Source organism: Panthera leo, chromosome F2 (genome assembly GCF_018350215.1).
Source record: "Panthera leo isolate Ple1 chromosome F2, P.leo_Ple1_pat1.1, whole genome shotgun sequence".
In the NCBI taxonomy this organism is placed as follows: domain Eukaryota; kingdom Metazoa; phylum Chordata; class Mammalia; order Carnivora; family Felidae; genus Panthera; species Panthera leo.
Window position 1 is genome coordinate 67,089,494 of NC_056695.1, and position 16,823 is coordinate 67,106,316.

Here is a 16,823-nt window from a genome sequence, read left to right on the forward strand (position 1 = left end):
GTTCTACCTACCTTTCTAGATGGCCCTATAAATTGCAGATCTATTATTCCAATTTTCCTATTCACAAAATTGTTTATAAAAATTTGCTTGTCATAATTGACACAAAAATTAAGCAATATGTGACTACTGAGATTACTAAAACAGACACCACAAAATTAATGACTGGTGAATTAAACTGAAGCAGGGTTTCGCTTTTCTGAAGCCATATTTTCTAAACATCTAATATTTAGAATTTGGTCAAGAATTTAGAAGTTAAGAGGTACCACAATCAAGGAAAACAGTTATCATAAAACTCATTTTATTTGATAGAGAGGTGAGGAGTTGATAAGGAGGTGAGGAGTTACTTCTCTGTCCTTATCCAAAGAAAAATAAATGTATAATAAAGCAATAAGCTTGAAGCAAAGATAATACACTGATAATAGCAAGTACCAATGGATAAAAGAAGAGGAGAGAGAAGGCAGAGGACTGAAGAAGAAACAGCCATATAGCATTTCATATAAAGCAATGGCTCTCAACCAGGGCAATTTTGCTACACTCCTCTCCTTTCCTCGACCCACAGTCTCCTCCAGGGAACATGTGGCAATGTCTGGAGAAACGTTTGCTTGACACACTAGGGGTGAGGAAGGTGGGTGGGCACTATTGGCATCTAGTGGGTAGAGGACAGAGATGTTGCTAAACACCCCAGGTAGAGGACAGTTCCCACAACAAAGAATTGTCCAGCCCAAAATGTCAGTACTGCCCAAGGCTGAGAAATCTTGATACAGAAGGAGTCCTCTACATCTTATAAAATGAATCACTGTACTACCACTCAGTACAAGAATGAATGTTCTAAAGTCTTAAACAAATACCTGGCATGTTAATTGTATGCATTAATAGAGAAAGATAAAAGATTTCCAACAGAAATGATTAATTTTTTTAACATACTGATATAAAGGAATAAACTACAATTAGGCATGGTCACGTACATAGAATACCTCCTGATTTCTCTTCCCTGAATCTAGACTTCTAGCGATATGCTTAACCAACAACATGCAGCAGAAATGACATTCTGGAACTTCCAAGACTAGGTCATAACAAGTCTGTGGTAGGCTAAATAATGTCTCCCAAAAATGTCCACATCCTAATCCTCTAACCTGTGAGTTCCTTATTTTATATGGCAGAAGAGATTTTGCAGGTGTCACTAAATTAAGGATTCTGAAAGAGTGAGATTACCCTGGATTATCCAGGAGGACCCTAAATGTAATCTTGCAGGTCCTATATGGAGGAAGCAAAAAGGTAAATGAAGGAGATGATGTGTCAACCAAAGCAGAGATTTAGAATGATGTGGTCAGGAACCAAGGAATACTGCAAGCTGGAAGAGACAAGGAACAGATTCTCTTCTGGAGCCTCTAGAAGGACTGAGCCTTGCTGACACTTATTTTGGCCCCTTAAATCTCATTTTGGACTTCAGACCTCTAGAACTCTAAGAGAATAAATTTGTGTTGTTTTAAGCCAATAAATTGGTGATTTGTTACAGCAGCAACAGAAAACTAATACAAAGTCTTACAGCTTCTACATAGATAACCCTCTTGCAACTTTTTCTCTGTGAGTCATGACCAATCATATAAGTACTACAGTCTCCCCGAGAATGTTGTGCTAGTGAGGTCATGCGCATCTACTCTGGTCGACCATTCCAGATGAGCCAGCTTCCAGCCACCTCCACCAAAGTACCAGGCATGTGAGTAAAACCATCTTGGACCCTGCCACCAGCACATCTACCAGCTGAAATTTACGGAGGGACCTCCACAGACACCACATGAAACAAAGTCATCCAGCCAAGCCCTCCCTATATTCCTGAGCTGCAAAATCATGAAATATAAGAGAACAGTTATTGTTCTAAGTCACACGTAACCCTGAACATCCAGTTATATATGAGTGATGATTAGAGATTGTCAAACAGCATATATACATTTTATAATGGAAGAAAAAAATCCTATTATGTTAGCTATGTTCTGCTGGCAATAATCCCCAGTGATAAGATTACTCCATTATGCCAGTAATTCTAAAGTGTTCAGAATTAAGTTTTGTTGGAATATACTGCTGTAACTAGGCTCTTTCTATATTGGTAAATAACAGATTATAGCAAAGCTTCATAACTTATCTGGGCCCAAGATATAGAAGGTCTCAGGCGAACAAGAAGGAGAAGATGAAGGCAAAGAAGAAGGAGGAGGAGAAGGAGGAGGAGAAGGAGGAGGAGAAGGAGGAGGAGAAGGAGGAGGAGGAGGAGGAGAAGGAGGAGGAGGAGGAGGAGGAGGAGGAGGAGGAGGAGGAGGAGGAGGAAAAGCAGCCTCAGCAGCTCTCAGCTTATTAGAGATCTTTCAATTCTCTTGACTCAATTCACAATTCATATCCCCATCCCGGTTCTTCCTCTCTTGCTGGGTCTAGTTTGGGCTACACCTCCCTTATTCTTCTTTTACCATTTCAACCAAGCCTCTGAAATATATTTATTCATACATCTTAATTTGGAATATGAAAGGTTTTTCTTGCCCTTTTTTTATTCTCTTTGAGCAAAAGCCACAATTATCTCCAATTCATCCCAGAAACCAATAGCTTAGCTGAGTTGCTACTTTCTCACATAACCATGGGCGGAGAAAAATGGGGATACTCTTGTTAAGAGTCCAAGATCCCCAGTGAATCAGAACTCCATGAAAAAAGTCTTGTTTTTAAGCATTCTCGGTATCCACTTTAATATCAGATTTTAATCTTTTGGCCTTTCATTCTGCCAAAAGCCTCTTGTTGTATATGACAAGTTCTCACAATGAAACATCCTACCTCAAATGAATATCCACAAAAGATGAGAACTATAAGATTGAAGTTTAGAATTATATGGTGTATCTATATGGATGTAGATAAATGGCAAAAAAAAAAAAAAAAAGCAAATTTAAAACATACACAATTACCACTTATACAGAGAAATAGAAAAAAAAAATGCAAGTGATTAAGATCTAACATTAATAGAAAAACTGCTCTTTTCACCTCCATACATTTCTTATCTACTATTATGTAAAAGAAATCTCATTTTAAGAAGTACCTGGAGTAAACATTTAACAAAAATAATTCCCTAAGAAGCTCCTTTTTTTTTCAGTTATCTTTCATTGTGCCTTCCCCAAACCCAGTTCTTATCTTGCTGTGTAATTCTCCAATAAACATTAGTTATAACACTTTTAAGTAAGTGCGGAAGGCAGCCTCCAAGGTGGACCCCAGTGATTTCTACCTCCAGGTATTTGCACCATGTATGGCACCTTCCCACAATGTACCAGGACAAAATAAATGGACTCTCTCTTCTAAGACTGGGTTATGAAAGATTGTGGCTTCCAGCTTAGGCGCCCTCTCTCTGCCTCCCATCACTCATTCTTGGAGGAGGCCAGCTTCCATGTCTTGAGAACACTTAGACTGTAGTGAGGCCCACAGGGCAGGAAACTGAGACTTCCAGCCCACAGCCACGTGAGTGAGCCTTCTTGAAAATGCATCCTCGAGCCCTAGGCAAGACTTCAGCTGATGCAGGCCCAGCTAAAAACTTGATTACAAAAAATAAAAATAAAAGCTTGAGTATAACTTCATGAGATACCCCGTCAGAAACATGCCACAAAGCTGATTCAAGATTCCTGATCCCCAGAAACTTTGAGAAAAAACATGTTTGTTTTAAGCCACTATGTTTTACACAATAAGGTATAACTAATAAAATGAGCATCGCCTGTCCTTCAAAAACCAACTCATATGTTTTGAAAGTTAAAAACAAAAACAAAAAACAACTATGAATAGAAATAATAATTGCAAAAATTTAAAAGACAAATTTGCTTTAAAACTCTTGGCTAAGATTGAAAGGCAACTATACTAATGTCAGCTTGCCAGTCCTGTCATAAAAACAATGAACCAACAGAGAATTATCGGGAAAATATGGACTGTCTCTAGAAGAAGAGAGATTAGGTTGAGCATGTACATTGAGAACACAACATCAACTTTTTTAAAACTGAGAAGGAAATCATTTTGTAATTTGAAAACCACAATAGCCTATTTAACTATGATAAGACATCCCACACAGCTCATCTTATCTATTTAGAATCATGTAAAGCTTTATCTTGTCACAGATCGTATCACATGTCTACTGATAAGCACTAAGAACGATGAGGGCAAATGTACCAAATTTCAACAACAGATTCCACTGCCATATCAAAGCATAGATGATTTTTTCCTGTAATGTTTCCACACCAAATCCAAAACACTTCTTTCCATTATACAAGCACACTTTCCAAGAACACATAAGACTTCCTATAACAAGAAACAGTCCTTTTAACATAATTTATTTAATAGAAAGTATGTTTAGTACACATACATTTAGTACATGAATCAGGTATTTAAAAAGATTCAAGGGGCGCCTGGGTGGCGCAGTCGGTTAAGCGTCCGACTTCAGCCAGGTCACGATCTCGTGGTCCGTGAGTTCGAGCCCCGCGTCGGGCTCTGGGCTGATGGCTCGGAGCCTGGAGCCTGTTTCCGATTCTGTGTCTCCCTCTCTCTCTGCCCCTCCCCCGTTCATGCTCTGTCTCTCTCTGTCCCAAAAATAAATAAAAAACGTTGAAAAAAAAATTAAAAAAATAATAATTAAAAAAAAAATAAAAAGATTCAAAAAGTAACAATAAAAGAAAAACATGGGAGTTACTCATTTGGGGAAAAATGATTTCACTGATCTCCATAGGAACTGTATATATTGATATTGAACACAATAAGGAACACTAAGACTGCACTAAAAATTAAAGCAGCAGCATCAGTAAGTATCATCTGAGTCAAAGAGCAATGATTTAGTCATCAATACTGGCAAAAACAGTTGATTTAAACTTTGAAGTTCTTTAGCTTATGAACAGGAGACAAGCATTTGACTACCGCATCACTTCCTATACCTTTCCCTTTTTATCTTGAACAAAGGAGACAAATTACTGACTTCTTTCTCCTATAACTTCCATACTGATTCAGTTTAACTGATGCTAAGTAACCTCCACTGACCGAAGTTTATAGGTCCTTTCTCAAATACTTAAAACCACGTCAAATTTAAAATTATCTTCCCAGGAGAATGTAGCATCTCCACTGCCATCCGACTGCCATGTGCTAAAACAATAAGGCATCAGGTAAAATTTACCCAGTTGTATCACAGGATATGCTTTTCAAGAATTATCATAAAATTATATTAATAAGGCCCTTGAAACTTGTAACAATGTTAACGCAGAAGAATTTCTAAGAAGTTACTTAGACTAGGCCAAATATATGTTCAAAAGTGCTGCCCATGGAGAAAACATTCCTGATATTAATGTTCCAGCATATATGACCGTCTGTATTCTCCCAGGAGCACATTTTCAGAACTGAATATCTTAAACCACACAATGAATACAAACACACCTTACAAATAACTAGTATTTGATTATTATTTCATATAATGGCATGGTTACACATTTAATAACTGAACTGATTATGAAGTTACATTTCTCCTATAAATGCACTAGGGGTGGACATTGTTTGGAATATCCAGTACTATAAATTGTTCTGCAATTCCCTGAATGTAGAAAAAAAAGCAGTTCAAAGGCACAAGAGAAAGTTTCTGAAGAAGCAGTATAGGTAAGTCATACTTATAGGACTTTCTTCCATTCCTGTATTATTGGCCCAAGAAGCACTTTCAAGTGCCTCTGGCTAATCAAATGCCATGTTTCAATCATTGTACTTTAAACTTCGGAATCTATGGGATGTTTACGCAGCTACCAACTTTGGCAGGGTGGGGGAGGTAAACTTGCTAAAAAATGTCAAACGCATCGTAATGTGAAATAAAATAGCTATATATTTTGTCTGTATTATGTATTTTGTCTGTACTACTGTATTCAAATTGCAAACATATTTTAATATGGAATTAATCATTTAGTCCTTTCATCCTTCTGATTTTCTGAATTTTTAGCTTTTTTTTTCACCTGCTCTCAAATTCTGACCTACAGCACTCTGCACTCGTTTTTAAAAATATCCTTTTTTAACATGTTAGCTTAAAAATAGCTTTGCTTTCACCATTCCACATTACTTTAAAGCAGAAGTCTGCTTTTTATTGTAGAGCCACAGATTCCCAGAAAAATACATTCTTACTACATTCTTTCAACCTCTGGGGAAACAACTGGCGTTGAACTTGTGCAGCGCCGAACCTATACGGGCTTGCAAGTTATGTATCTGCAGTTGCTGGTTTGATTCATTCTTTCCATTTCCCAGGAAAATGTTTCCTTTGGCTGTTTAATACAACTAGAAGTGTGTGCAATCACACAGCTGAGAGCATCTCTGCCTTAGGAAGCAATATCCCTTCTTTTGGACACCCGTACAGCTTGGTTGGATAACCTTTCAAGAAAGTTTCTTCCTGCCTCTCGGGTTTTGGTAGCGCTTTCCGAGCAGGCACGGCATGCACCTGCGTAGCTGCACGTTCACAAGAAAGCAGCAAGGGCTTAGGGGGGACAGGAGGGCTGGGGAGGGGAGGCGCACAATAAATCAAAGCACAACCGAAACAGAATCGTTTGACAATCTGGGCTGAAGCTCCGGCCTCTGAGGCTGGGGAGGAACCAGCCAAGCGTTGGTCCTGGCTGCCTGGCACGATCTGCTCCTGTCCTACCTGCCCTGGGGACACTCAGGAGGCGGAAAGTAACCCCCCCCTCCCGGGCCCGGACGTCCCAGGCGCGAGGCCAGTCGGGCGAGGGGGGTGGGGGCGGGCCGAGGGGCTGGAGGGCTCCAGGGGCGCAGGCCGCGGGATGGGGACGCCGGGCCCCGGGCTCGCCCCTCACTCGCCCCCTTACCTTGGGCGATGGCAATGGACTCGAAGCGGTGCAGCTCCTTGAGCAGGCAGCTCCTCTCGGTGGAGTGCAGGCTGTAGATGAAGTCGCGCGCGCCCTGCGCCGTGTTCAGCGCTTCCATGGGCTCCTTCTTGGGGTGGGTGCCCAGCCCCCGGGAGCCGCCGGGGGCCGAGAGCGCCAGCAGCCCCCGCCCGCAGCAGCACCAGGACGGCTGGCGGGGCGCGGCGGCCGGGCCCGGCCTCAAGCTGCTCGCGGTCCGGCTCCTCAGCAGCGGCAGCAGCCGGGACATGGCGGGCTGAGGAGCGGGGACCCCCGCGGCAGTCCGGGAGAGCGATTTCTGGCGAGGCGGGGGGAAGAAGGAGCTCGGCTCAGCCCGACCCCGCCCCGATGTCCTCCTGACTGGCAGCCGAGGCGCCGGGCACCATGCACTCCCCGGGCCCGCGCGGCGGTCGCCTCCTTTCCCGTCCCCCTTCTCTTCCGAAAGGCCCGCGGCGGCTCGGGTCCCTCCGGCAAGAAAAACTTTCTCCGAGGCTGCCGGGCCGGGAGAGGGCGGGTGGGCGGTGCGGGCGGGCGCCTCCCGGCTGAGGAGGGGTGGCGCGGGCGGGCGGGTTTGACGAGGGTTTGTCTCCGTCAGTTAGATCTTCCAGAGGGATGAGTCAGCCACGCGCCGCCCTCCTCCGGCGCCGCCCTCCGCTCCCGCCGGCTTTCCCACCCTCTTGCCTGCCCTCGCCGGCGCTCGTTACGGCTCCCGCGCCCTCAAAGGCGCCGCGCTCTCAGGCCGCAGCAGCACCGATACCCCTAGCGGCGGTATAAGGGCTAACAGGGCGGGGCGAGGGGGTGGGGCGGGGCCGCGCAGGCGCAGTCCGCAGGCTCCCGGGCTGTGCTCTCTCCAGAGTTAGGAGGGTGCACAAGAGTCTCCGCCCCTTTCGGTGCGTGACGGTGGAGGAACCGAGGGCTCGCGTCTTCTGTGCTGGCGTCCGCCACCCTTAAGTCCAACGCAAAGAACGGGGAGAAACAGCTCTGGAGTTCTTGCTCGACAGGGTAGTGCCGCTGCCACCGGCCCGTCCTAGCGCCATGCGTAAACCTGGGGCTCGTTGTGAACGGTGCCGCTGCGTGCGGCCCCTCTCGCCAGGCACGGGCCTCGCCACTTCTCGGGGGTCGTCGCACCGTCCTGCTCAGGCTTTTGAGGATTGAAGCGCCTAAGCCGCGCCCTTTGGCAAGGCACCGCCCACTGAGGCCTCGGCCAGACACTCCTTCCAGTCTTTGAGGCACCCGCTCTGGGAGCTCCAAAGGGAGAGGGCGAGGCCAGGGTTTGAGACCGAGGCCGTGACACGGAAAACACGCTTCCTCGTTCTGATGCCAGCAGCTTGCAGATCGTTAATGCTGGAGCGGGAGGCAAGAATGTCAGACCTTTTCCGGGTGTTTGTCAAGGTTTGTTTTGTTTTTGTTTTTGTTTTTCTCTTCGCCGAGGCGAAAAGAATCCTGTAATGCAACACTGTTTTCCACGTGTCCAGGACCTAGTTCTCTTTCAGGACCCAGCTCGAAGGGTCTCCTACTCCAGCCTTACCTTTGTCTCCTCCAAAGAAAGGAGATTGCCCCTTTATCCGAACCTATCTAATGATACTTAGGCTTCCTGTCTTAGAGAATAGATCCACTTAAAGAGTAAATCTGCTCAAGCGCAATCAAGATCCAAATCTTATCCTTATCGTATCCGCTGTGGCACCAGCCCAAGACCTTGTATGTCGTAAATGTGCTATAATCATGGAAGTGCAATATTTCAACGTGAGTCAGTGTTATCACTGAATCATCCTACTGCTCTCAGTGGTTCTCAAAGTGTGGTTCCCCACAGCAGAGCTTGTAAGGTATGCAGATTGCCCTAGTCAGCTCTAAACCCCTTGAATCAGAAACCGAGGGTTGGGCAATCATCTGTGCTTTAACAAGCCTCCCTCCCCACCCCACCCCCGTTAATATGGCTGCACACAAAAGTTTGAGAACCACTGCTAACTTAAACATTAAAATTATTTTAAAAAAAATTTCAAGGCAGCATCTCTGCTGTAATTATGACAGTTAAGAATGTGCTCTGTGAAGGGTGTCTGGCTGGCTCAGAAGAACATGCGACCCTTGATCTTGTGGTCATGAGTTCTAGCCCCACATTGGGTGTAGGGATTACTTAAAAAAAAAAAAAAGAAGAATGTGCTCTGTGGGAAATGAAGTTGCGTATTGAGACTGTCTTGTTTTTGAAACCCTCTGTGCTGGAATCCTCTGCGGAGTTATTTCAGTCTGAAGTTTTGGGGAGTACCACCACCTTCTCTCCTGTATCTGTTACCCCTCAAGAGATTCTGATTCATTGGGCTTGGGGTGGGGCCTGGGAAGTGAGGTTTGGAGAAGCTCTTGACTAAGTACTGGTTCCTAATAGCCTCGAGGACACCAGTTGTGTGTGGGGGCTCCAGAAACAGATTGCTGAAAGTTTGACAACTGGATCAACCATTGCCTAGCTGTGTTAGTGGTACATTATTACAATGGTGGTCCAACTGAATCATGTCTTATGGTGTCCATTCCCTTGTGTAGACCTGTCCCACATTGGGCTTAGCTATGTGACTTGCTTGAGCCAGTAAGTGGAACATCACAAACCTGATCTAAGTGCTTGTTCTAGGGGCTTGTTGTAATGTGTTTGCTGTATGATTTATGATTGTTCAAGTCTGCTGTAGAAAATAAGAAACTAAAAAGTGGACACAATTTGCTTCTGAGACATTACACATAGGATAAATAGATACGTGTTGATCATAGATAAAAAGGATGGAACAAATGAAAGTGCTACTTTAGATAGAAAGAGATAGACCAAGTGAACTTTAAACATTAATAAGGTAGAGATTATACTACCTCTAGACTGACAACTAAATTGGCCACTCACTAGTGACACCCATTATAGCCCCATTGCGGCCTTGTGTAGTCTGTACAAGAAAAGCAGATGGGGGTGCCTGGGTGGCTCAGTTGGTTGAGCGTCCAACTTCGGCTCAGGTCATGATGTCGCGGTTCACAAGTCTGAGCCCCGCATTGGGCTCTGTGCTAATGGCTCAGAGCCTGGAGCCTGCTTTGGATTCTGTGTCTCCCTCTTTCTCTGCCCCTCCCCTACTCAGTCTCTGTCTCTCTCTCTCTCTCTCTCTCAAATATAAATAAAACATTAAAAAATTTAAAAAAAAAGAAAAGAAAAGCAGATAGACCCCTCGCTACTCAGTCAGCTAATAATGACCAGACACACTTGCTCCTTCATCTCTCTGACAGAACAGATAATCTGTTGGTTCCAGGCCCCTCTCTCTTACTTTCCGCTCTGGTCCTTACAACCACACCATCTGCAGAGAAGACTGGCACAGCAGAGGACATAGGAACACTGCATAGTGTACATAGGAACACTGCAGAAAACAAAATTCAGATACTCTGGTCTTCCGCCCTGCTATCCTAAGCTTGTTTATCTACCCCATCTCTTTCCCCTTGCTTCCCCCTCTCTTCTAAATTGGTGAATGGGGCACCTGGGTGGCTCAGTCGGTTACATGTCTGCCTTCAGCTCAGGTCATGATCTCACGGTTCATGAGTTTGAGCCCCACATCAGGCTCTCTGCTGTACACACAGAGCCTGCTTCAGATCCTCTGTCCCTCCTCCCCACACCCCCACACCCCCTTCTCTCTCAAAGATAAATAAATAAATAAATAAACAAACAAATTTAAATTGGTTGATAAATAGTTTGGGTTACTATTGCTGCTCTTTGAGTGAACATGTTATGCCAAACTTAGTGGCTTAAATAGCCAGTTTATTTTCTTCATGATTTTGTGGCTCAAAAATTCGGGAAGGACTTGCTAGGCAGTCCTTTTTTGGAGTCTCTTATCAGATGTCAACTAACTGCAGCTGTCACTTGAAGGCTGATTTGGGCTGGATACCCAAGATAGCACATTCTTGTGGTTGACAACTGATGTTGGCTGTTGGCTGGCTGCATGCTCAGCTGGGACTGTGGACCGGAGTACCTTCATACAGCCCCTCCATCCAGCATGGCAGACTTCTCACGTGGCAGCTGGCTTCCCTCAGAGCGAGTGTCTGCAAAGAAACCGGGCTATGACCTTCTCTGACGTATCCTAAGAAGTCGTGCAGCATCACTTCAACCGTACCCTACTAGCTACCAGAAAGCTACTAAGGCCAGCCAGGATTCAAGAAAAGGGAATATAGACGCCCCCCCCCCCCTTCAATGGGAGCAATGCCAAAGCATTTGGGAACATGCTTTAAAGCTGTCACATAAACAGTGTAATTCAAGCGTCTGAATTTGGTCTATAAGCCTATCTGTCCCGTGACCTACCATACAGTCCGCGTGGTGGTATACTTGGAGGCTGCCGTTACATCAAGGTAATTTTCCACATAACATTTACCCTTTGGAATTTGGCTGCCACATGAAGAAGTCTGGAGTATCCTGCTGGAAGGACCACATGGAGGACGAGGCAACAGCCCCAGCTAACTACCAGGCGCCTGTGTGAAGCCATCTTGGGCCATCCAAGCCCCAGATGACAGCATTGCAAAGAGGTTGAGATCATTAGCTCTGGAGCCAGACCTCCTGGGTTTGGGTCCTCACTCCACCATTTACTAGCTCTATAACCTTGAGCTAATAACTCAGACTTTCCATGGTCACTCATCTGTTTGATGGGATAAGGGTGTTGCTAAATTTGCTCATCTGTTCAATGGAGATAGGGCATCTGCTTTATAGGGTTTTAGTGAAACTAAGTTAATACATGTAAAGCATTTCAAACAATACCTGGAACATGGTAAGTGCTCAATAAATATTAGCTATCATTACAAAATTCCCATGAACCTCTCAAACCTCTAGGATTATGTCTTTTGAACCTAACTTGAGAAATACATACCTAACTATCTGTCATTTAATACCCATTTAATGTGTACTAACTGGATCCCCTCCCCATCCCCTTTCTCTGAACATTTGAATATCCTAAATGCAAATAAATGGAGGAGATGAGAGGGCTTGGGGTCTGTGTATAAAGCTTTGGAGAAATATAGGATAAGGCAAGTCCATGTGGGTGGCAGGAGGAATTTCTGAGGAAATTGTGGGCGTGCTAAAGAGGGAGGGCCAGCAGGTTGGAGAAGGTTACAGAAGAGGGAGAGCAGGAGGGCCTGGATTCAGCCAGCCCTGCCCTTCAGTTTTAAAGATGACAAACATCATGCCTCCATTAACAATCACAGTCTCCTCATGAAAAATTGCTGCTGAATCAACAGTCCACAATAGATTACATCATGCAAATGCTCTTCAGAGTTCCTGGCATCCCTGCGGCTGGCAGAGCACAAGGATGTCTGCTGTGTACATGTTATGATACATTATACACCCAGCTATTACCGTCCACTTTAAAATTCCTGAATTGGGTCTCCTGGGTGGCTCAGTCAGTTAAGCATCTGACTTTTGATTTCGGCTCAGGTCATGATCTCATGGTTTGTGAGTTCAAGCCCTGTGTCAGGCTTCGTGCTGACAGTGTGGAGCCAGCTTGGGATTCTCTCTCTGCCTCTCCCCCTGCTCACATGTGTTTTCTCTCTCTCTCTCTCTCTCTCTCTCTCTCTCTCTCAAAAATAAATAAACTTTAAAAGGCATTAAGATTTTCTATTTTTTAATTTTTTTTTAAGTTCATCCATTCATTTTGAGATAGAGAGTGGGAGCAGGGGAGGGGCACAGGGGGAGGGAATCCCAAGCGTGCTCCGAGCCACCAGCACAGAGCCAGTTGCGGGGCTGGAACTCAGAAACCAGGAGATCATGACCTGAGCCGAAACCAAGAGTCAGACGCTTAACCAACTGAGCCACACAGGCGCTCCCACTTCATTTTTAATGATTTCATCTACATGTTGGAAAGTGCCCTTCACAAGGAAGAAACAGTATCTCATGAAGGCAAGGTAGAAAATGGAGGGGCTATGATCACTGGACTGCAAAACTCCTCTGCTCAATTTCATACTCCAAGAAGCTCATATTTATCTGTCCTCAGGCATAACTCTGGGCAACAAGACTATGACTATCCCACACTCACCATAAAAAGGGAACCTGCAGGGGCAGCTGGGTGGCTCAGTCAGCCGAGTGTCTGACTTGGGCTCAGGTCATGATCTCATGGTTTGTGAGTTCCAGCTCCACATCGGGCTGGCTGCTGTCAGTGCAGAGCCGGCTTCAGATCCTCTGCCCCCATCTCTCTGCCCCTCCCCCACTTGCACTCTCTTGTTCTCTCTCTCAAAAATAATTTTTTTTTTAAGTGCACCTCCACACTAATACATGCACATACACGCATGCACACACCTACCTGACTCTTTCAGGGCAATACTTTATAACATTTTTTCCTTTCCAGGCTTCCTATCATGTTTGAGGTTGGGGAGGAATATTGATCAAAGCAAATATAAACAATATGGCTATGAAACGCCTCTTTGAAAACTTTAAACTTGAATTCCTAGTGAGGCTTCAAACATTTAGATGCTGCACGAACTATTTTTGAAAAATGACTCTATCTGTAAGCCCAGCAGAGAGGTCAGTAGAACGATTTTGAATGTTCCTATATTTATGACCAAGTATTTTTCAATGCTATAAATTACTACTGTTCAACAGTATCCAATTCTCAGGGCCAGAGGGAATTATTCTCTCCTATGCCCTTGAAGTTAGGGGTAACTGTGTGACTTACTTTGGCCAATGAATGGAAACCTGACATACTTATCCCCCCGCCCCCCCTGCCGATACAGGTACTTAATTGCCTGTGCTCAGGTAGGCAGCTCTCTCCCCTGATCTTACCATGGCAAGATTCACAACATGTGCCGAAATGGGAGTTCTATGAAATTGATGAGGCTGGGAGTAGTGAGCCAATGTAGGAAAACAGCTGCCCTGGAGAGTTGCCCCAATCCATAACACATTTTGCATGACAGAGATATAAACTTTTTTGTGTTAAGTCAGTGTGATCTAGAGATTCCTTTTTACTGCAGCAAAAGCTCCACTATCATGACTAACACAGCTCTTCTTTGGCTCTTTCTCTTACATTTTATAAAGTTGAATGCCTTCTTTTCATTCCTACGTATTGTTCTAAGAGGAGGACCTGTTTTGGGTCCAGTGTGTTTGTTTCTCCTGAGTAGGATATAGGGAGACAGGGTCCTCTTTTCTTCTAGTTTCTGAGCTTTATGTGAGTCTGGAGCCACAGACAGATTTGGGGGTCACCAGCATTAAGGAATGGTTCAATCCATGCAAGTGGATGAAATTGCTATAGCAAATGTGTGCATGAAAACATAAGAGGACAGGGGCACCTGGGTGGCTCAGCTGGTTGAGCATCTGACTCTTGACTCAGCTCAGGTCATGATCTCATGTTTTGTGAGATTGAGCCCCTCTTTGGGCTCTGTGTTGACAGTGCGGAGCTTGCTTGGGATCCTCTCTCTCCCTCTCTCTTTGCCTCTCCCCTGTTTGCATGCACGTTCTCTCTCTCTCTCTCTCTCTCTCTCTCAAATAAACATTTTAAAAAAGAAAAAGAAAACATAAGAGGACAGAGACATGGGAAGCAATAACGGTTAAGAGATAAGCAGTGGAAGAAATAACCAAGGAAAGAAGGTGAGATAATGTGGTAAAAGGGGAAAATATCTGGCCACAGAAACCAAAGGATGATGAAGTTTCTAGAATGAGAGGTCTAGAGTTTCAAGTGCAGCAGCAAAGTAAAGCAAATTAAAGACAAGGAAGTACTTGTGAGTTGAACACATACAATTATGACCACTTTGTAATAAAAGTGCACTAAAAATGAATGTAAATGGGTTAAAAATAAAAAGCCATACCCTCATAAGCACAGAGTTAATGGGAGAAGAGGACGAGGTGACAGCATTACAGAAATACAAGACGGAAAGTGGATGGAGGAGTGTTAATTAACCTGACGGATCAGAGAAAGGTGAAAACTAAGCCAGGATGGAGCACCTCCAAGAAGGTTAATTCGAGCAACAGTCTCAAAAAAGTACCAGAATCGGAGGCACCAGGTACTTCTGAAGGTAAAGATATAATCGAGCTAAAAACAGAAGATCCAGGTGAAAATTTTTAAGGGGGTGTTTATAAAGCCAGATCCCCTTCCACATGCTATACAGCTGGGAGAATGGCACTTCCTCACTGCAGCAGGAATCTAGTTTACCAGTGGAGAGACAGTGGGTTTGGGGCACTAGAAACACCCGAGGGCAAGGGAGGTATACCAAACATAAGAGAGTGAGTGAGTGCCACATTCTGACTCATGGGGCCCTTGTCACTCTTCTGCTCTGCTTCAAGAACAGTATGGTAGCCATACTATTGGAGGATTCCTCTCTAGGCCCCCAATAGAACAGCTCAGCCAGATCACCCTACCGTAAAACCGTCAATTAACCAGCTCTGCCAACCACAGAGATTCCAAACAGCTTTTTGTTGTTTCACGCTTAAATACAAAATATGAGCCAAGAATTTAAAATCACAAGTCAGTTGAAGAAAGCCTTCAAGACAGAAGAAAAATGGTTAGCATTTAAAAAAAAAAAAAAAAAAAAAAAAAAAAAAGGGCACCTGGCTGGCTCAGTCAGGAGAGCATGAGACTCTTGACCTCAGGGTCATGAGTTCAAGCTTCATGTGAGGCATAGAGATTTTAAAAAAGGATAGGGGGAAAAAAAGGATCTTAGAGGACATAGGAGCAAAATAAGACTTTTGAAAATGTGTAATACTAACATATTTACGAAATAAGAGAAGATACAACATCTACGGAAAAATAAGATTCTGGACAAGTAGGAACAGCCAGAAAAGAAAAAATATTTCTTGAAATTTGAAATATGATAGTCAAAATGAAAAAATTAGCAAAAAGACTGGAAGGTAATATGGAGAAACATTTCTTTAAAAGCAGACAACAGGTAATATATAAAATAGAAGATAAATGACAGAATTAAAGAATCAGGCCAGGAGGTGCAAGAAAGTTGAAGATAACACAGTCTGAAAATGTAAGAGAGAAAATTGTCAAGTGTCTAAAGGAGAATTCCTCAAACTGAAGGTCATTTGTTCCCAGACCAGGAGAGTTCACTGAGGGCTCAGAACACAAGATGAAAAAAGACCCACTTTAAGGTACGTCATCACACGTTATTGTCATCAGATTGCTAGAGAACAAAAAAAGATCTTAAAAATCTCCAGCAGCAAAGTCAAGGGATGTCAAGAGAAGTTCAGTAAAAAAGGATCCCACTTCAGATATAGTCAATGGTACAGTAATAGCGTTGTGTGGTGACAGATGGTGGCTATGCTTGTGGTGAGCATAGCATAACTTATAGAATCACTATGTTGTACACTTGAAACTAATATAACATCGTATGTCCATACTCAATGAGTATGCAACTCATTTGCATATACGACTGTACTAAAAAAAACTTTTTTAAAGGATCCCATTTCAGAACCGTTTCAGACATCTCAACACTAACGTTGGAAGCCAGAAGACAAATGGAACAATAACTTCAAAATTCTGAAGAAAATTACTTCCAACCTATAATTCTATATCCTGCAATCCAGCGTGAAGGTAGATTATAACCTTTTTAAACATTGAAGTCTCCAAATATTTATGTCCCAAACATCGTATCAGGAAGAAACTGGAAGATGTGCTCCATCAAATGGAAGGAATAAAGCAAGAGATCCAGGAGATGGGAAGTTGCAGGACAGCAGGTCTAGAGAACTCGCAGGCTACATGGGTGCAAGGCAGTGGAAGGCTTCGGGAGTGTGCCTCTGACAGAGAGATGGACTTTATAGATTTTTGTGATGTATTTGAAATATTGAAAGGAGAATTACACTTCTGGGGGAGAATTTGGGAATGGATTAGTGATAGGTGCCTAGAAAATTAAGCAAACAAAAACTGGGGCAATTAACTCTAATAAATATTTTTTTATTGTTTTATTCCAGTATAGTTTACAGTGTTATATTAGTTTCAGGTGTTCACTATAGTGATTCAACAC

General features: G+C 43.8%; 1 protein-coding gene and 1 long non-coding RNA gene across 2 annotated transcripts in view; one reads left to right on the plus strand and one right to left on the minus strand.

Moving 5' to 3' along the window:
- The window catches only part of TMEM65 (transmembrane protein 65), a 54,694-nt gene extending 47,068 nt beyond the window's left edge, over positions 1 to 7,626 (minus strand). The window contains exon 1 of the mRNA XM_042923398.1: positions 6,846 to 7,626. Within this exon, the coding sequence (XP_042779332.1) occupies positions 6,846 to 7,131 (286 nt within the window). The 5' untranslated portion in view covers positions 7,132 to 7,626. The remainder of the gene's footprint in view (positions 1 to 6,845) is intronic.
- On the plus strand, positions 1,209 to 6,676 carry LOC122210634. The gene is made up of 3 exons (XR_006198142.1): positions 1,209 to 1,717; positions 5,532 to 5,643; positions 6,274 to 6,676. It is a non-coding gene; the product is annotated as an uncharacterized LOC122210634 (long non-coding RNA).
- Positions 7,627 to 16,823: the final 9,197 nt, after the last annotated feature.